The following is a 20,984-nucleotide window of genomic DNA, read 5'->3' as shown; positions in this document are numbered from 1 at the left end:
TTTGGGAAAAAGGCCCAAGGAGTCATGTGTAGATTTTTATATTCTATATTTTGTAATTCATGGAGCTTCATATTTGAAAAACCTTTCTAAAGGCCATGAAAAGCCCAGAAAAATCTTATTTCTCAGAGTGACATTACAGCTGTGCATGAGCACAGCAATGCGCGGTCATGGCGTCTCGGGAATGGCGCTACTGTCAGGGAACCGTACGATGTGAAAACTTTACGAGAAATGTTAATGAATGAAGGCAATTAGGAGTTTTCTTTTACATTTTTCAACGCGAAAGCCATTATGGGGGGTAACACTACTGCGCATGCTCATCCTCTACACAACCCGGAAATAAACGCGGATAATAATAATAATTAATGAATTCATTTCTTATGAAGAAATTGAGTAAAACTCAAATTGGGGCACCACTCCTCTCAAACAGAGGAGAACAATCGGTTCTGAATGAACCATTAATTCATAATCTCCAAGAGCAGTCTCATGAATTAAGCCAATTACCAATTTGGATTTGATTAATAATTGACTTAATAATTGATAAATCACAATACTACATCAATAGTTGGTTGAATTGAACGATTGGAGTTCTACAGGGAAGAGGTTGGCAAATACACACTTCTGCAATATTAATCTGACCAGACTGTATATTTTAGAAAACATTTATTAAAAAGACATCAAAGATTGAAACAAGAATATCTACTAAATGTAACTATATACAGTGTGTGTGTGTGTGTGTGAAAGAGAGAGACAGTCTGTGTGTGTACAGGTCAAATGGTCAAGTCAGATAGAGGTAGACTACAAATCAAGATGGCGGTTGACAAAGAAAGTACAACAAGATGGCGGAATCAAAGATGGCTTCTTGACCGCATCGCTGCTGTGTTTCTTTGTTAACCACTTTTGTAAACTGAGATGCCAGGTTAGGTGAGAGGTTAGAAGCATGCACATCTAGAGCTGAAAGCTAAGAGGCATGGACATCACTAACATCATATTAATCTAAATCTAGACATTACAACGTCACGTTGTATGAGTAAGTAAGCTTAATACAACAACATTTTATATTGTTTGACACATGGGGTCACATGTGACAAAGTGACGACTTAAGTGGGTTTCCCACTGATATGTGAAAGATAAGAGATCTTCAGAGACTGAGTTTATGACCCTCTTTGTCTTTGAGCATAGGGCCATGTGGTCTCCATCCTAGATGCATGTGACTCCATCTTGAATGAGCTGATCCCTAACACTCAGCAAGCTTGCTGGACAAATCGTTCAACACCACTCCCCTGGCTCCCTGTCCTATCAAACATTGTACCACCACATATCCAGCGAGCAGCATTTACCCAAAGGATGCTTCAAAAGGTCAAAGACTCCCCCCATCTACCAATCCATACAGACAATCCATCTTCAATCCACCCACTTCTCGACTCCCTTCTAGACACCCCAGGAAGAACACCCCACCAGCTGACTTTGCCATGCAATCAGCTTGGGAGAAGGAATGGGTGTCCAAGGAGGTCCCCAATAAACATCTGGTGTCCCCACCCAACTGGTCCCTGGCATAGAACTCCCAGGGGGACAGTGGTCAACCCTCAAGAGATTCAGGACTGGACATGACTCGTGCTTGGCCAGCCTTCACAAATGGGGCAGTAGCCCAAGCCCGCTGTATGCTTGTGGAGAGGAGCAGACAATGGAGTACATCATTGAAGCTTGCTCTCTCCAAAGACTGAGAGGAGGATAAGTCATCCTCCATACATCAGACCAGGAGGCAACTGCTTGACTGAAGGACTTTGGGAACCATGTTCTATAACAGTGTGTTGTGTTTGTATGTTTCATGATTCAAACATGATGTAAACAGTGTGGGGAAAAACTTTCCTCTTACTCACAAAGACAGTATCTATACTGTAGTTACCATCACCTGTGAGGTTTGTTGTTGATGACAACCCTGGTGAGTGAACTTGTGATATATTGTAGTTCCTGTTATAAAGTCTTCACACACAGTTGTTGCTCACTGTGCTGCACAGACCTCAGCAGAAAACACTGATTGTGAACCACTTTTCAGGAACAGTTTGGGAAACTGACTTTTGTGTCTTTTGCTTTATTGTATTTGAGACACTAAAATGATGCTCATGTTTTCATCATTACTTTTAACCAGTTGATTAAATATGACATTTATTGAGCTCTTGAATTATTCTAGATCTTTTGTTGGAGCTAAATGACTTGTATCTGTGTGGCACATTTGGCTTTAACTGAAAACTAAAGTAAATGGCAGCCAATGACTCTTCAGTGCATGTAAACATTGACAGTGTCATTATGGTTCAGGTTCTCATATCACTTTTCCTTTGCATCAACTTTTTGCTGATCGCAGTCTTTTTCATGAAGGATTTCTTCTACACAACCATGCGCTACATCTTCTTTGCACTGACTCTCATATCTGATTGTGTGATTTTAATCCTAAGTGACTTTCTGCTCATTTTAGCTTACTTTCAGATCACTATACATGTGTCATTGTGCCTTATTGTGTATGTGGCTTTGTCTTTATACGCTTTTGTCACTCCGCTGACTCTGACAGTGATGACGCTGGAGCGCTTCGTGGCCATTTGCATGCCACTGCGACACGGAGAGCTGTGCTCCACACGCAGCACTCTGCACTGCATCCTCATCATTCACGGCATCAGTGCTCTGCCCTGCGTGGTTTTCCTCTCCATCTTCTTTGCTTTTGCGAGCCACAGCTACTACACCCAGAGCAGTGAGTGCGCTGTACAGAAGTTCACCCTATACACCTGGCATGGTCATTTTAGGTCTGCAATAAGTCAGTTTTACTTCCTGATCATGGTTATCATTATCATGTTCTCATACTTTAAAATAATGAAGGTGGCCAGAGCTGCATCAGGACAGAACAGGAAGTCAACATGGAAAGGCCTCAGAACTGTGGTTCTTCATGGCTTTCAGCTGTTCCTCTGTCTTTTACAGCTGTGGTGTCCTTTCATTGAAGCTGCTGTGCTTCAGATTAACCTGGTGCTCTATATTAACGTCAGGTACTTTAACTACATCATGTTCATTCTTTCTCCGAGGTGTTTGAGTCCTCTCATTTATGGGCTGAGGGATGAAAAGTTCTCTGCTGCCCTGAGAAGCTTTGTTCTTTGTGGTTTGTATAAGAAACATTATTCAAATTAATTTTGACTGAGAAGTGATAGCAACAAAATATAATTTGTCTGCCTCCCGTGATCATTTTTCATTCATCACTGTTACAAAAATCTTGTGATTGTGTCAACATTAAGACCCATTTCCCATCCAGATGTACGTGTGTGTTATTCAATATAATGATTCCATTACAAATTTACTACAATAAGCACTTTAACTCCAGTCACTTGAACATTTTGATCCTTTAATTACCTTGAAACAACCTCCTGTTTTGACATATATTTTTCTTGTTCTTTTCTCTGAGTTCTTTTCGCTTGTCTTATTTTGTCATGTCTATGTCATGCAGCATATTTAAAGCACACATTAGTGTTCATTGCTGTGGTCCGGTCAGCGCAGTATCACTTTATGACATGACCATTTAATTGTTAAAACAACATATGCTTCACGTTCTAACAATAAACTTATCACATTACAACATGAAAAGTTTATCGTTAGAGCAATGTACGTATATCATTCTTACAATATAGGTGAATTGTAACATATTTATTGTATTCAATAACAGCAAAGGAGAAAGCTAGCAGCCCTGTCTACATCCTCTATTAATTTTAATTGGTTTTGAAATATTTCTATTTGTCATATGGATTCTTATACAATATCTTAACCCAAATTTTTCTAGAACCTGGAAAAGGTACATCCACTCTACTCTATCAAATGCCTTTTTGGCATCTAGTGGAACTGGTGCATCATTATTATAATGAATTATATTTAACACTCACCTTACATTGTGAAAGCCATGAATACCCATTATGAATCTGTTTCGATCATGATTAATTATACCTGGTAAAAGGTTTTGTAATCGCTGGGCTAGAACCTTAGTGAATATTTTTAAATCAGAATTTAATAGACTGATAGGTCTAACATTTTCACACCTATTGGGGGTTTACCTGGTTTTGGCAAAAGGGCAATCATTGCTGTATTCATTGTGGAAGGGAGGCCGTTTGACTGAAACACTTCTGTAATCATTAATTTGAAGTTCGGGGTGCTTTCTTTTCATCGCTGGCATCATGTCGTCATCTCAGAAGTAAATAGTGTATGTCTGTTCGCTGCAAGGTGTCCACTTATTCTCATGTCCTGTCACTTTCTTTCGGCCACTAAATAATCCATTATTTTGTTGTGTATAAACCATGTATAAGCTCTGTGTTGCGCTCTTTAATGAGAGCGGTTTGACTACAAAGAGGACCCAACAATGCAGAGGAGACAGATCACGGTTTAACAAGGTTTATTGCCGATGCAGCTGTGCCGGGAAATGGCGAGAGCCCAGGGTGAGTCAGTGAGTGGGGGAATGCTGGCAGGAACCGACTCACGATGGTCGGTTGAGAGGGGAGGTTCCAACGGCCGAGATGTGTTGTGGTGAATCTGCAGCTCTTGGGGAAGCAGGAGACGTGGCGACCTGAAGCAGAACAACACCGGTAAGTATTCCAGAAGTCAGAGTTTCAGAAATCACAGCAGAAGTCATAGGCGTTACCACTGGTAGAGCAAAAACAATCTGACGCTGGTGACTGAGATGGCAAATGCTTAAGAAGCCTCCTGATTGCTCATCAGGAGCAGGTGAGGATGAGCTGCCGCAGGTGTTGCTGATCACCAGCATCATCAGTGGAATTAGGTCAGCCACGCCTCCTGCAGAGAGGGGAGAGAGAGACAAATAAGAATAATAGCGGTGGAGGAGATTGGGATAGTGACAGTACCTCCCCCTCAACAGGCGCCTCCTGGTGCCAGGTCTCCCAGGGTGGTCCTGGTGGAAGTCCCGCAGCAGGGTCTTGTCCAGGATGAAGCTGTGAGGAATCCAAGACCTCTCCTCTGGACCGTATCCCTCCCAATCGACCAAGTATTGGTGGCTTCTACCTCGGCGGTGGATATCAAGGATGCGACTGACCATGTAGGTGTTGCCCCCATCGATGACCCGAAGAGGACGGAATCAGAAATAATTAGATCCGTTCGTGGTGGTTGCCAGAAAGAAGAGTAGTGGGTTGAGTTTGATGGGTGACTTTGGCCAGAGGTTTGCCGTCCAGGTCCAGGATGGTTTTTGGTTCCGGGAGGGGGACAGTAGGGATCCTGGCTTGGTTGGCTATCTTCAGGTTGAGGAAGCAGTCATCTGCTCCGGAGTCGACGAGGAAGGAGAGAGGGAGAGACTGTTGACCCCACGCTTGCCGGGGAGCGTGATCCGACTTGGCGTGGCACAGGAAAGGGCTCCGCTCACCAGCACTCCTGCGTGTGCTGGTGTGTAAGGTGTAACAAAAAGTTTACTTATTAAGAGTATAAACAAAAAACGCTCTCAAGGAGGATTCAAAACCATTAACAAAAAGCACTCTTCAGGAGGATTAAACAATTCTCAATTCGCATAAACTGAACCAGGGAAGCATGAATGACTTGACTATGAGAAAACTTGACGACGTAGCTCATGGACGAAACAAGACGAACTGGCGACATGACAGGGGAAGACCAGGACTATTTAAGCAAGGTGGAACAGGTAACAGGTGAATACAATCCGGGGCGGGGCAGACAATCACACTGGCGGGAAGTCACAGAAGGGAAACGAGAGGGAACGGTGAATATAAATTAAAACAGGAAGTGCATATGAAAAATAAAACATGAGTAACCTAACAAATTTGGTGAGATATTACAGTAAAAGTGCGAAGCCACCAGTAGCGGTTACATATAAAGTGTTGTGACTTGTTATGTCTTCAATAAATTCAGATACACGCAGTTTACTTGGGAGCTTCTGCTAGCCACACTTTATTGTTTGTTTACATCCTTGCATGTCATGACGTACTTCCTATTGCCTGTGTATCAAAATAAAAGTCAGTAGCATTAAACATTACATCTCCCTTGAACAAAATAACTGCTCTTGCAGGGCAGTAAAATCATACGCATAAGAAATCTGTCATATGAAACTGTATTAACTGTATTGGGGTGGGGTGGCTCAGTGGTTAAGACCGGTACCCTGTGTGCGAAAAACATCATGGTTGCTAGTTCGACTCCACCCCCGGCTGATTGTACCTAGTTTGCAGGAACAGTTTTAAACACGAAAGGCTGCTTTTGTATATATTTTACATACAATATATCACATTAAATGTCTTGTATGTTTCATGATTCAAACATGATGTACACAGTGAGTGGGGAAAAACGTTCCTCTAACTCACAAAGACAGTAACTATAGTTACCATCACCTGTGAGGTTTGTTGTTGATGACAATACTGGTGAGTAAACTTGTGATGTGTTGTAGTTACTGTTATAAAGTCTTCACACACAGTTGTTGCTCACTGTGCTGCACAGCGCTCAGCAGAAAACATTGATTGTGAACTGACTTTTGTGTCTTTTGCTTTATTGTATTTGAGACACTGAAATGATGCACATGTTTTCATCATTACTTTTAACCAGTTGATTAAATATGACATTTATTGAGCTCTTGAATTATTCTAAATCTTTTGTTGGAGCTAAATGACTCGTAACTGAAAATCACAGTAAATGGCAGCCAATAACTCTTCAGTGCGCGTGATCAATGACAGGGTCATTCTAGTTCAGGTTTTCATATCACTTTTCCTTTGCATCAACTTTTTGCTGATCACAGTCTTTTCCATGAAGGATTTCTTCTACTCAACCATGCGCTACATCTTCTTTGCACTGACTCTCATGTCTGATTGTGTGATTTTAATCCTGAGTGACTTTCTGCTAATTTTAGCTTACTTTCACTTCACTATACATGTGTCATTGTGCCTTATTGTGTATGTGGCTTTGTCTTTATACGCTTTTGTCACTCCGGTGACTCTGACAGTGATGACGCTGGAGCGCTTCGTTGCCATTTGCATGCCACTGAGACACGGAGAGCTGTGCTCCACACGCAGCGCTCTGCACTGCATCCTCATCATTCATGGCATCAGCGCTCTGCCCTGCGTGGTTTTCCTCTCCATCTTCTTTGCTTTTGCGAGCCACAGCTACTACACTCAGAGCGGTGAGTGCGCCGCACAGAAGTTCGTCCTCTACACCTGGCAGGGTCATCTTAGGTCTGCAATAAGTCAGTTTTACTTCCTGACCATGGTTATCGTTATCATGTTCTCATACTTTAAAATAATGAAGGTGGCCAGAGCTGCATCAGGACAGAACAGAAAGTCGACATGGAAAGGCCTCAGAACTGTGGTTCTTCATGGCTTTCAGCTGTTCCTCTGTCTTTTACAGCTGTGGTGTCCTTTCATTGAAGCTGCTGTGCTTCAGATTAACCTGGTGCTCTATATTAACGTCAGGTACTTTAACTACATCATGTTCATTCTTTCTCCGAGGTGTTTGAGTCCTCTCATTTATGGGCTGAGGGATGAAAAGTTCTCTGCTGCCCTGAGAAGCTTTTTTCTTTGTGGTTTGTATAAGAAACATTATTCAAATTAATTTTGACTGACAAGTGATAGCAACAAAATATAACATGTCTGCCTCCCGTGATAATTTTTCATTCATCACTGTTACAAAAATCTTGTGATTGTGTCAACATTAAGACCCATTTCCTATCCATATTCATAAAAGTTAATGCCTGTTTTGATAATAAATGTTCTTATAAGCCAGATTTGGGATGTACGTGTGTTATTCAATATAATGACTCCATTACAAGTTTACTACAATAAGCACTTTAACTCCAGTCACTTGAACATTTTGATCCTTTAATTACCTCGAAACATGATTTTTGGTTCAATGCCAGCAGAATGTTTCAAAGTCACACAATCATGCACATGTACAAGTTTGTCATTTAGAAATTTAAAAAGTAATTTGAAAAACACACAGTGGTGACAGGTAGTTCAGTAGACAGCAGCATAAACATCTCTCTGTGTCTCTCCTTCTCTCTTTGTTATGCACACACGTGGAAAAACCAGAAACAAGTAGGCTGATGGACATTTTGATTTATTTACAGATTCAAACCAGAAGTGTGATTCTAGTTGTTGGAACAATGGTTCAACCTACAACTCGAGACACCAAGGGTTCTATGAAGAGGTCCCAAAAAAAAGGAAATAGGAATATACATTTCATAAAAATCAAAAACTTAAGAGTTAGAAGGATCAAAGATAGATACATATTTCTAATATCAAATGAAATAAAATACATTTAAGTGGCTCTGTGGTGTAGTGTGGATGGATCAGTCCAGCAACTGATCAGATGGATCAGTTGCTGAATAAGCTCAATGAGCTCCTGGCTGATGCTTCGCATCACAGTCAATACTTTATACACAAAGCTGTGTCATTCACACGTTATTCAAGCACATCAGGTTGGTTTGTTATTCATATTAATAACAGATGCTCACATGCTCCCGTTACAGCTTGTAATACGATCATCTGATCGAACAGAAGTTTAGATGTGCGTATCATTTGCATTTTAAAATGACAATACTGAGCTATAGCTAATAACAAAGTAGCCACATAACGTTCTGAAACGCACAGTGGATTATTAAAAGACATCGTCCAGCATGAAAAAACATTTTATAATCCCTGTATGTGACTTCAAATGAACACTAACGTAACGTAGATTAATGAAAACGACGTTAATGAAAACCCACCCCGTGAGAAGGTAGAAGGTTAATTTATCACTGCCGTCATGTAGTTATCTCAGAAGTAAATGGTGTACGTTTGTTCACCTCAAGGTGTCCACTTATTCTCATGTCCTGTCACTTTCCTTTGGCCACTAAATAATCCATCCATTTGTTGTGTATAAACCATGTATAAGCTCTGGAGAAAGTTTGCGAAGTAGAAGTCCGCTAGCTTAAATGCTAGCACGTAGCGATAAAGTCTGCTCGCTTAAATGCTAACGTTTCAGCGATACAGTCGCCAGCATAGCGGAAGTGAGATCGGCGTCAGCAAACAAGAAGCCTCTGTCTTTGTTAAGAAGTACAGCCAAATATTTACGCTGTAACGGCCACGATTTAGTTCTTCTGCAATGTGTTTTTCCTCGTACATCTTTATTCAACAGTGAAAACACATGCAGCTTCTTGAAGCAGCAGTAACAGTGCAAGCCACCAGCAGCTGCATATTAAGTAGCCAGCGCAGCTGATTGGCCGAAAAAACAACAAAAGCACTGGAATGTGGTATCCCAAGCATGTTCATCTCCAGGGTGAACAACGTTGCTGATATGGTGCAACCAGTGATGATGCCTTTTTTTAGGCGATGCCACGCAGATGTAGTTGTACCAGATGTGAATCTCAGATTAAAATTGATGGTATAGAGCCATATGCATTGGCAAGGTCTAAGGTCAGCCAAATGACTGACAGGTCTCCTCAGTTTTCCCTTGCCTCACGGATCAGCTGGGTGACCACTCCTGTGTGCTCAAGACAGCCTGGCGTGCGTGGAACTCCTCCCTTCTGCACTGCGGTGTCAATGTAGGAGTTCCTCTGGAGATAGACAGCCAGTTTGCAAGAACCTTAAAAAAGTTTTTGCTTTCCACACTGAGCAGAGACATGGTACGGAATTGTTTGATATCACTCGCATTCTCCTCCTTTGGTATCCAGACACATTCTGCATGATGCCACTGCTTGGCCACCTTCTCCCTCAGCCATACGACCCTGACAAGCCTCTATAGCCTCTCTAGGAGTCTCGGGCAAAGACTTTGTAGACTTTGTATGGCACTCCACTCGGCCCTGTGGCTGCACTGGTCTGTGCTGCTTTGACCATTTCCCTGACTTCTGCCATGGTTGGCTCTTTGGTTTTAAACTGAGTGGAGGGTGTAGGTGGTGAAATAAGCTCTATGCAGGGGGCAAGATCTTCCTCCCTTCTGCTGTCGCTGTAAGTGTCACTGAGGTGTTGGTTTATTTCCTCTACAGGGCATACCAGGGACCCACTATGCTTCTGCCCTAGCAGTTGTTTGGTAAATCCAAATGGATATGCTTTGAAGGCAGCCCACTTACGAGCCCTCTCTCTGCCTCTCCTTCTGTGCCACTCAGAACACCACGCACGGCAGGAGATGAGGTTCTTCCCAATGATGTCCTGCAGCTCTGTAAGGGCTGGTCTCTCCTCCTCTGCCACCTTCCTGTACTGCAGTTTCTGAGATTTCACTTCTTTCCTGAGCTGGGTGATCTTAATCCCGCGCCGGCTTGGCCTAGCAATGTTCTTGGCCTTCGGCTGTTTGACGCTGAATCTCTCTGCACCGATGCTGATAATTAGGGTGCACATTGACTGAAGTCACTGCTCCACTGCCCCCTGTGATGTAGCTTCAAGGGCAGCGTCCACGTCCATGTCCTTGTCAAACAGCCGCCACTCAATCCCCTTGTGTGTGGCAGGCCACAAGACCCGGTGTTGTCTGATGGTTTGCTAGATGCAGCATGTGGAGCTTGGAGGTTCTGGATGCTGTGGATTGACTTCAAGTCCTGCTTCTCCTCCGTCTCACAAGAGACAGCCCTGGGCACTGCCTCTACGCGTTGCTCGACTTGCTGACCTCAGACCTCTCAGATTCTTGCAGGTCTTGGCACAAAAACAGATTGCTCTCGTTATCAATAGTCCATTGCTTGTGTCGTTTGCAGTGGCGAATTTGCCAATCTGATGACATATATTATATATCACCTTAAATGCCTTGTATGTTTCATAATCCAAAACTGATGTAAACCATGCAATGAGTGGGAAAATTTGATTCCCTCTATCTCACAAAGACAGTAACTATAGTTACCATCACCTGTGAGGTTTGTCGTTGGCAACAACACTGGTGAGTAAACTTGTGATGTGTTGTAGTTACTGTTATAAAGTCTTCACACACAGTTGTTGCTCACTCTTGCATTATTCCAGATCCTTTTTTTGGAGCTTTCTGTGTATATATATATAGACACATATTTATATATATTTGTTTAAATGCATAGTTGGCTTTAACTGAAAACCACAGTAAATGGCAGCCAATGACTCTTTAGTGCGCGTGATCAATGACAGGATCATTATAGTTCAGGTTTTCATATCACTTTTCCTTTGCATCAACTTTTTGCTGATCACAGTCTTTTTCATGAAGGATTTCTTCTACACAACCATGCGCTACATCTTCTTTGCACTGACTCTCATGTCTGATTGTGTGAGTTTAATCCTGAGTGACTTTCTGCTCATTTTAGCTTACTTTCATTTCAGCATACATATGTCATTGTGCCTTATTGTGTATGCAGCTGTGTCTTTGTGCAATTTAGTCACTCCGGTGACTCTGACAGTGATGGCGCTGGAGCGATTCGTGGCCATTTGCATGCCACTGCGACACGGAGAGCTGTGCTCCACACGCAGCGCTCTGCACTGCGTCCTCATCATTCATGGCATCAGTGCTCTCCCCGACGTGGTTTTCCTCTCCATCTTCTTTGTTTCTGCAAGCCACAGCTACTACACCCAGAGCAGTGAGTGCTCTGTGGAGAAGTTCATCCTCCACACCTGGCAGGGTCATCTTAGGTCTGCAATAAGTCAGTTTTACTTCCTGATCATGGTTATCATTATCATGTTCTCATACTTTAAAATAATGAAGGTGGCCAGAGCTGCATCAGGACAGAACAGGAAGTCGACATGGAAAGGCCTCAGAACTGTGGTTCTTCATGGCTTTCAGCTGCTCCTCTGTCTTTTCCTGCTGTGGTGTCCTTTAATTGAAGCTGCTATGCTTCAGATTAACCTGATGCTCTACATTAACGTCAGGTACTTTAACTACATTATGTTCATTCTTTTTCCGAGATGTTTGAGTCCTCTCATTTACGGCCTCAGGGATGAAAAATTTTCTGTTGCTCTGAGAAGCTTTGTTCTTTGTGGTTTGTATAAGAAACAATTATCAAAGCTGTGAGTGAAAATGTGCTGTACAAATAAATTTGAATTGTCTTGCTTTCATAGTAACATGCAATTATAAGTCATATTGCAAGAACAACATAAATTGTCAAATATGTCCGGGGACACTGACATGCTGAAAATGTAATCCTTGCAGATTTATGAACAATATTTATTCATATTTCAACCTCAGCTGCAGGACCTCTCTCGTCATTGCTTGTGATCACTTTTCTGTAATAAAACTTTGTGTTTAGACCAACATTAAGACCATTTTCTGATAAATATTTATAAAAGCTTTTCTCATTTTGAAAATAAAGGCTCTTCCTTGGCAGGTTTTGGATGTACAAGTGTATTGTTCAACATAACACCTCCCACATGAAGGTTAAAAACCCCCAGAGAACTGTCACAGCTTCTCTGCTGGACTAGTATCACACCGGCAAAGCAAAGATTTTCTTCTATACAAAAGGATAATGTGCAATTTATCACAACATATTTAAAAATCAAGTTTACTACACTTGACACTTTAATCACCTTGAAACTCAACGTCTCTACTTCCTTGTTTGTTAAGTATACATATTTGTTTGTTTTATTTTTGTTTTTTTGTTGTAATGAGTCAGGGAAGGACCCAAATGCAGTACATGGAGGCAGGCAGACAGTATGTAATCAAGGATCAAGGATAGGAATTTTTTGCAGCTAGTCATGAGTGTGGTTAATAAAGAAACAAGTCATGGCAAATCATGACAAGCAGACAGTGCAAGCATGGAAGTTGATTGGTGCTGAAAAAGATAATAATAGTAATAATAATAATGATACTAATAATAATAATAATAACAATAGTAAAGTGCAAGTGCAACAGTGTATTCAGTCCTGATTAAATATCCAAGAGTCATTCAGCAGCCTGGCAGCTGTGGGGAAAAAGCTCAGGCGATGCCGAGATTTAACGGTCCTCGGGAGCCGAACCCTTCTTCCAGAGGGGAGCATTGTGAAGAGGGAAAAGCCTGGGTGTGACGGGTCCGCCATGATTTGCCCTCCTCACAGCCCTGGTGTTGTGGAGGGACTCTAGGGAGGGCAGCGGGGTGCCGATCACTGCAGCTTGCCTTGTCCTTAGCTGCTGCAGCAGGGAACCATGCGATAACAGAATGTGTGATGATTGATTCTATGATGGCAGTGTAAAACTGAGTTAATATTGACCTTGGCAGCCTGAATTTCTTCAGCTGCCTAAGAAAAAACAGCCGCTGGTGGGTCTTTTTCGTAAGGGCCATTTCAGGTCGCTGGAGATGGTCAGTCTGAGGAAGCGGCAGGACTCCATAGTGGCCAATGGGGTATCCCCCAGCATGATGAAGTCCACCACTATTTCCACTGTCTTCAGAGTGTTAAGCGCTAGGTTGTTACAACCACACCAACTGTGTAGCCGCTCAATCTCCCTACTGTATGCAGATTCAGCTGTTGGTGTAGAGTGAAAACAGGGCGGGGGAAAGGACGCAGCCATGTGGGCCTGGAGCTGGATGCACGACCCCAGCTTCAACCGCTGGGACCTGTTGGTGAGGAAGTTGGTGATCCACTTGCATGTGGAGACTGGTACCTGCAGCAGGGATAGCTGGCACTCCAGGATGAGGGGGAGGATTGTATTGAAGGCCGAGCTGAAGTCTACAAACAGGATCCTGGCATAATTCGCTGCAGTGTTGAGATGTTCTAAGACGTAATGCAAAGCCATGTTCACCGCATCCTCCGTAGATCTGTTGGCTCTGTAAGCAAACTGCAGGGGATCCAGTGCAGGATCTGTAATAGACTTCAGATGGGCTAGGACGTGGCGCTTGAGCACCTTCATGGCGACAGATGTCAGGGCAATGGGTCTGTAGTCATTCAGACCTGAGACCTTGGCCTTTTTGGGGTTGGGGATGATGGTCGCAGCCTTGAAGTATGTTGGGACGTGACACTGCTCCAGTGAGGTGTTAAAGATGTGAGTAAACACCGGTGCCAGCTGGTCAGCGCAGTGTTTCAGGGCTGACGGTGAGACAGAATCGGGGCCGGTCGCCTTCCAGGGGTTCTGGCTCTTGAGCAGGCATATCACCTGCCTCACAGTGACAGAGAGGGGGGTGGGGGGCAGTTGGAGATGGTGGGCAGGGGTGGAAGGAGCAGGGAAGGGGTGGCAGGGAGGTGAAGGGATGGTTGTGAAAATGTGGCTCTCATTATACGGACTTCCTTACTAAGCTAGTGTTAGCATTTGGCTAACTGTTGTCTACACAGTTTCCATGTGTTACAGGCTTTGTTGGGTGTGTATTAATGTTGTGTATCGTCCCTTGAAGAGTGAGTGTTTGTGAGTCTTTCATATATAAATTATAAAGATATTTATTTGTCCATTGTTAAATATGGTGGTCCAAAATGGCTGCCTCTGTAACCGGTGTAGTTTTGCGGTCTGCATTGTGAAGAATTCGCCATACGATGAATATCTTTTGGAGGCAGTCTCTGTTTCTTTCTGACACAAGGCAAGTGAAAGAAAACTCCCATAAGCATGTGAAACACAGGGAAACGTGCCCTCTCTCCCACAACATGCAGCAGCAGTAGGACCCGAGTAATTATTAAATTGAAATGAAACACATAGCGACATACCTGACACAAGGCAAGTGAAAGAACACAGGGAAATGTGCCCTCTATAAAATAAACATGTACAGCTTGTCAAATTTAGCATGATAATCTCCATATTAGCATAATGACAATGCTTAACAATACAGAAATCACACAAGCGCACATCATGTACCTCTCCCACAACATCCAGCAGCAGAAGGGGAGAGGTGAGGGCAGACACAGGCACCCCAAAAGTGAACACGGGGGACAGAAAATCATGAAGGTTCCACATGCCAACTTAACCTGCCGTGTCAGGGTAAAATATAAAAATAAAAACTTAAAACATAAATTTTGTGTAATTATAAAATGAAAATGCAAATAAAATAAATATCAGGTATTTAATAAATTGCAGTACCTTAAAAAATGTACTGTAGTAATACTTAACTCTTGAGCAGTGTTGGGCAAGTTACTCTGTAAATGTAATCTAGTTGCTGATTAGTCCTTGAAAACAAAGTGAAATTACAGAACTAATTATTATTATTTATTATTTTTTTACAAAAGTAACAACTTTGTCAATATTTGTATAGTAATTCTGAAAATACATACTTTGTCATGTGAAAACATTGGAAAACAGATCAAGTATCCCCCTGTTTGTCTTTTACTTTATCACGTACATATCTTTTAACTAGTGCTTCCACATATCCCATCATCATATCAAAAATAAAGTAAGAAAGTTAAGTATTATAAGGCGTTAAATTACAGCGTCACTGAAAACTAATCTCAATTCAGTAATGCGTTGCTGCCCAACATTTCTACTGATATAATGCTGAGTTCCATTAACACTGGAAGTTCTGAGGTCGGAACTGGGAGTGACATCATTTCAGACTATTGCAGACATCTGAAAACTAATGAATACTAAATAATAAAACATTCATAAAGCAATACATACTATTACAATTGCATATGTATATGTATAAGCATAAACATATCGTTTTGTCATGTTCAGCTCTGTGTTTCCATGCGACAGAACTTTGGCAACCATGTTCTGTAATGTGACACTTTTAAAAGCAAAATGCTGCTGTTGTATATATATATGTTCCATGAATCCCCTTTAAATGTCCTGCACAAGGAGGCCCTGAAATGTTTTGTTACCCAAACCTGACTTCTCTAACTCACAAAGACAGTAACTATAGTTACCATCACCTGTGAGGTTTGCCATTGATGACAACACTGGTGAGTAAACTTGGGATGTGTTGTAGTTACTGTTATAAAGTCTTCACACACGGTTGTTGTTCACCGTGCTGCACAGAGCTCAGCAGAAAACACTGACTCTGAACCACTTTTCAAGAACGGTTTGGTAAACTGAGTGTTGTGTCTTTGGATTTAGTGTATTTGATGCACTAAAATGATGCACATGTTTTCATCATCACTTTTAACTAGTTGATTCCAAATGACATTTATTTATTATTATTTTGTTGGAGCTAAATGACTCGTATCTGTGTATCTTTAAAAATGCATTTTTAGCTTTAACTGAAAACCACAGTAAATGGCAGCCAATGATTCTTCAGTGCGCGTGATCAATGACAGGGTCATTATAGTTGAGTTTTTCATAACACTTTTCCTTTGCATCAACCTTTTGCTGATCACAGTCTTTTTCATGAAGGATTTCTTCTACACAACCATGCGCTACATCTTCTTTGCACTGACTCTCATGTCTGATTGTGTTATATTACTTGTGACTAATGTTCTGCTCATTTTAACGTACTTTGGGTTCACCATGCCTATGTCGTTGTGCCTTATTGTGTTTGCAGCTGTGTCTTTATACACTTTTGTCACTCCGGTGACTCTGACAGCGATGACGCTGGAGCGCTTTGTGGCCATTTGCATGCCACTGCGACACGGAGAGCTGTGCTCCACACGCAGCGCTCTGCACTGCATCCTCATCATTCACGGCGTCAGCTCTCTGCCCTGCGTGGCTTTCCTCTCCATCTTCTTTGCTTCTGCGAGCCACAGGTTTTACACCAAAAGCGACATGTGCTTTGCAGAGAAGTTCATCCTGCATACCTGGCAAGGTCATCTTAGGTCTGCAATAAGCCAGTTTTACTTCCTGACCATGTGTATCATTATCATGTTCTCATACTTTAAAATAATGAAGGTGGCCAGAGCTGCATCAGGACAGAACAGGAAGTCAACATGGAAAGGCCTCAGAACTGTGGTTCTTCATGGCTTTCAGCTGTTCCTCTGTCTTTTCCAGCTGTGGTGTCCTTTCATTGAAGCTGCTGTGCTTCAGATTAACCTGATGCTCTACATTAACGTCAGGTACTTTAACTACATCATGTTCATTCTTTCTCCGAGGTGTTTGAGTCCTCTCATTTATGGCCTCAGGGATGAAAAGTTTTCTGTTGCTCTGAGAAGCTTTGTTCTTTGTGGTTTGTATAAGAAACAATTGTCAAAACTGTGAATGAAAATGTTGTAGAATATATACTTTATTAATCCCCTCAGGGAAATTATTTCTCTGCATTTGACCCATCCTAGAATTAGGAGCAGTGGGTTGCCACACTGAGTAGCGCCCGGGGAGCAATGAGGTTTGGGTACTTTGCTCAGGAGTACCCCAGCCCTTTCGACCTGGTGGGGACTTGAACCGGCGACAAGCCAAGTTCCCTTTCCACTTGGCCACAGGTTGCCCACAAACACATGTTGTACATGTTGTAAATGCTGTACAGAAACATTTGAATTGTGTTGGTTTTATAAAAACCTGTAATTCTCCATTGTAAAACGTCCAAGGACACTGACATGCTGAAAATGTAATCCTTGCAGATTTATGAACAATATTTGTTCATATTTCAACCTCAGCTGGAGGACCTCTCTCTCTCTCTCTCTCTCATTACTGTCTGTGATCATTTTTCATTCATGTCTATAATAAAACCTTGTGATAAGACCAACATTTAAGACCAATTTCTGATATTTATTCATAAAAGTTTTGTCCATTTCGAAAAATAAATGCTCTTCCAAGAAAAATACGTGAATATTGTTAAACATAATGACTCCATTACTCTTTGAGCTGTCATCTTAACAGCAAAACTTCTCACATGAAGTTTAAAAAACCTTCAGAGAACTGTCACAGTTTCCCTGCTGGACTAGTATCACACCTGCATGGCAAGATTTCTTATCTCAAATTATTGATCTTTATATTACAATAAGCACTTTGCCTTGTACTTCTTATTACGTCTTATTTTGTCATGGCTATGAAAGGTGGCATATTTAAAGTGTATTGCTGCCACAGCAAAGAAATAAAAACAGATCAGTATCATGTTATAACATGATAAGTTTACAGTAAGAACACTATACGCATATGTTACAACATGCAGTTATCTTCAAAAAACAAAACTTGCACATTTTTTCTTTTCATATCAGCATAAGGTTTCACATTTTCAGTGATACAAGTTTTTTGTTTGAAAATAAAAAGCAGTCATTTGAAAAATCACATTGTGATTTAAAAACTCGAAACATTAGTCACATGCAAATCATGAAAAAAGCTATGTGAAAATCAGACAATATTACAGTTAGTTTAGCAGACAGTAGTAGTAGTAGTCGAGGGGTAACATAAGCCTTTAGGAGAGCATTTATGTAGGTGGGAACAGACCCATGAAGCTCTTTGTAGGCTAGTATCAGTGATTTGAATTTGATGCGGGCAGCTAAGGGTAGCCAGTGGAGCTCAATGAACAGAGGGGTGACATGTGCCCTTATAAGCTGATTGAAGACCAGGCACGCAGTCATGTTCTGGACCATCTGTAGTAGTTTCACAGCACATATCGGGAGGCCTGTTATCAGGGTGTTGCAGAGGTCAAGGAAGGAGATGACCAGAGCCTGTACCAGGAGCTGCGTAGCTGGTTTTTTTTAAATTGAAGAGTGCAAAGTGACATGACCAGGCAACAGAAGCAACCTGATCTGTAAAGGTCAACTGGTCATCAATCATGACACCCAAGTTTTTTGCTATCTTGGAATGAGCCAGAGATAGGGAGGTGACATTTATGCAGATGTTATGATGTATTGATGGCTTGGCCTGGAAGACCAGCAGTTCAGTTTTGGTGAGGTTTAGCTGGAGGTGATGAGCTTTCATCCATGCAGATATGTCAGAGAGACAATCTGAGATTCATGCTGAGACCATGTGGTCATCAGGTGGGAATGACAGATACAGCTGGGTATCATCAGCGTAGCAGTGATATGAGAAGCCATGAAAGCGGATGATCTGGCCAAGGTGGTGTATATGGCAATGAGGAGAGGCCCCAGCACTGAGCCTTGGGGCACCCCTGTGGCAAGGCTGTGTGGTGAAGCTGTGTGACCTAGCCAGGACACATTGAACACTGAGGTAGGATTCGAACCAGTGATGGCCATGTTTGAGAGAATGGATAATAGGATACGGTGATAAACCATGTCAAATGCTGCTGATAGGTTGCGCAAGATGTGTACTGAGGACTTAGTAACCACTCTGGCTTCTTTTAAGGCTTCTGTCTCAGACAACAGAGCCGTTTTAGTGGAGTGGTCACTTTTGAAGCAAGATTGGTTAGGGTCAAAGAGATAATTTCAGGAGAGGAACTCAATGACCTGCTTGAACACCACCATTTCAATGGTCTTAGAGAGGAAAGGGAGGAGAGAGAACAGCCGACAGTTTTCTACCTGAGTTTCCTGACAGTTCATCTTCTGACAGTTCGTCAAGGTTCTCACACAAGGCAGAGAGAACCAGAATTGTGGAGACATATCAACAATCTCACGGTTACAAGGCCATTTCAAGAGATCTTGGTGTTCCTTTGTCCACGGTGCACAACATAATCAAGAAGTTTAAAACCCATGGCACTGTAGCAAATCTACAGGAGTATTAGGGCCAGCCAAAAAAAAAAACAACAGCACAAGGGAAAAAAGCAGGCAAAAAAAAGAAGAGAAAAGTCAGGCATATAAATAAATTAATTTAGAAAATATCGAAGTACTATAGACGATGGCCATGGCTGCCTCTACAGACTCGATGATTAAGCAGTACTTCAGAATCGGCTATAATAATAAGGAAATTCTCTCTCTTTTGGCTCATAAACACGGTGGTGGTGATAAGTAGTAGGACACTGAAGGGACTTGGTTTGTTCAGGAGGATAAACCATACAAACTTGGAGGAGGTGGCTGCATTCATACAAAATGAAATAGCTGGAACGGGGCAGATGCAGGGGTACCGATGGTTGCATCTGCGTGTGATCCAGAGAGGGTATGTAGGAAACTGATCAAGTGGCTTGATCCTGTCGTGTGAAGCTCAGACAGATGTGGCGTCTGAGACAATGTCATGGAGCCGTCAGTCACTTGTTGCTTTGTTTCTTGTGCCGGATTTTTTATAAATACTCCTTAGTACAAATCTCCCTGGATGTGGTTGAAAGAGAAAAATGTATGTAAGGTATTGAAGATATTGAAGCTGTCCTGCAAGCTCAGGGTGTATCAATGTCAGCGCAAACTATCTGTCATTGTTTGAATGAAATGAAACACTATGGAAGCAGGCCCAGGAGGACCCCACTGCAGACACAGAGACACAAACAAGCTAGACTGCAGTTGGCCAAAATGTACGTGAGTAAGCCAAAGTCCTTCTGGGAATATGTCTTTTGGACAGATGAGACCAAGGTAGAGCTTTTTGGTAAAACACATCATTCTACTGTTTACTGAAAACGGAATGAGGCTTTCAAAGAAAAGAACGCTATACCTACAGTCAAATATGGTGGAGGTTCAAAGATGTTTTGGAGTTGTTTTGCTGCCTCTGGCACTGGGTGCCTTGACTGTGTGCAAGGCATCATGAAATCTGAAGATTACCAAGGGATTTTGGGTAGCAACGTAGGGCCCAGTGTCAGAAAGCTGAGTTTGCGTCCTAGGTCATGGACAATGACCCCAAAAAGCTCTAAAAGCACACAGAAATGGAAACAAAGCGCTGGAGGGTTCTAAAGTGGCCAGCAATGAGTCTGGATCTTAAAAATAAACATGTGTATAACAAAATGTGTAAATGGCAATCATTTTCTGAGAGAAATGGTGCATTTTCTGGAAAAAATCCAGGGGTTCCAACACTTTCATGACTGTATGTTACATGAATCCCCTTTAAATGTCCTGCACAAAGAGGCCCTGAAATGTCTCGTAACCCAAACTTGATGTAAACAGTGAGTGAGGAAAAAACTTACCAACTCACAAAGACAGTAACTATAGTTACCGCCAGTTTACACCTGCCACATACCATACCTTGACTTGTTCCCCAGGGAGTCTTTACATGGCATGAAAGCTGGTGAGTCTTTCCTTACTATTTTCTCTGATTTGTGTTTAAATATGATTATGTGCCAAACTGCAGACATGTGATGTCTTTATGGAGTCAAGGTTTTTAGATTTTACTGCACAAAATATGTTCAGCCTATTGTTTAGATGTACTGCTAGCATCATGCTAACGTTCTTGCTAACGCTAGCTTAGGTAGAACC

At 42.1% G+C, this 20,984-nt stretch overlaps 4 protein-coding genes and 1 pseudogene across 4 annotated transcripts; 4 read left to right on the top strand and 1 right to left on the bottom strand.

Annotated features, from left to right (window-relative positions):
* The first annotated feature begins 2,201 nt into the window (after positions 1-2,201).
* On the top strand, positions 2,202-3,290 carry LOC122760841 (odorant receptor 131-2-like). The gene has a single exon (XM_044016020.1). The coding sequence runs from the start codon at positions 2,257-2,259 to the stop codon at positions 3,166-3,168; it is 912 nt and encodes a 303-aa protein (XP_043871955.1). The 5' UTR covers positions 2,202-2,256; the 3' UTR covers positions 3,169-3,290.
* A 3,179-nt stretch (positions 3,291-6,469) lies between these two features.
* LOC122760840 (odorant receptor 131-2-like) lies at positions 6,470-7,744 on the top strand. The gene has a single exon (XM_044016019.1). It carries the CDS (start codon positions 6,661-6,663, stop codon positions 7,570-7,572), a length of 912 nt encoding a protein of 303 aa, XP_043871954.1. The 5' UTR covers positions 6,470-6,660; the 3' UTR covers positions 7,573-7,744.
* A 383-nt stretch (positions 7,745-8,127) lies between these two features.
* Positions 8,128-10,412, bottom strand: LOC122760844 (annotated as a pseudogene).
* A 543-nt stretch (positions 10,413-10,955) lies between these two features.
* Positions 10,956-12,189, top strand: LOC122760835 (odorant receptor 131-2-like). Its single transcript, XM_044016015.1, has one exon. It carries the CDS (start codon positions 11,035-11,037, stop codon positions 11,947-11,949), a length of 915 nt encoding a protein of 304 aa, XP_043871950.1. The 5' UTR covers positions 10,956-11,034; the 3' UTR covers positions 11,950-12,189.
* Positions 12,190-15,804: 3,615 nt separating this feature from the next.
* LOC122760836 (odorant receptor 131-2-like) lies at positions 15,805-17,004 on the top strand. The gene has a single exon (XM_044016016.1). It carries the CDS (start codon positions 16,042-16,044, stop codon positions 16,954-16,956), a length of 915 nt encoding a protein of 304 aa, XP_043871951.1. The 5' UTR covers positions 15,805-16,041; the 3' UTR covers positions 16,957-17,004.
* Positions 17,005-20,984: the final 3,980 nt, after the last annotated feature.

Source organism: Solea senegalensis, unplaced genomic scaffold, assembly GCF_019176455.1.
Source record: "Solea senegalensis isolate Sse05_10M unplaced genomic scaffold, IFAPA_SoseM_1 scf7180000014081, whole genome shotgun sequence".
NCBI lineage: Eukaryota > Metazoa > Chordata > Actinopteri > Pleuronectiformes > Soleidae > Solea > Solea senegalensis.
Note: the sequence above shows the minus strand (reverse complement) of the source record. Positions and strands in the feature narration are given on the sequence as shown.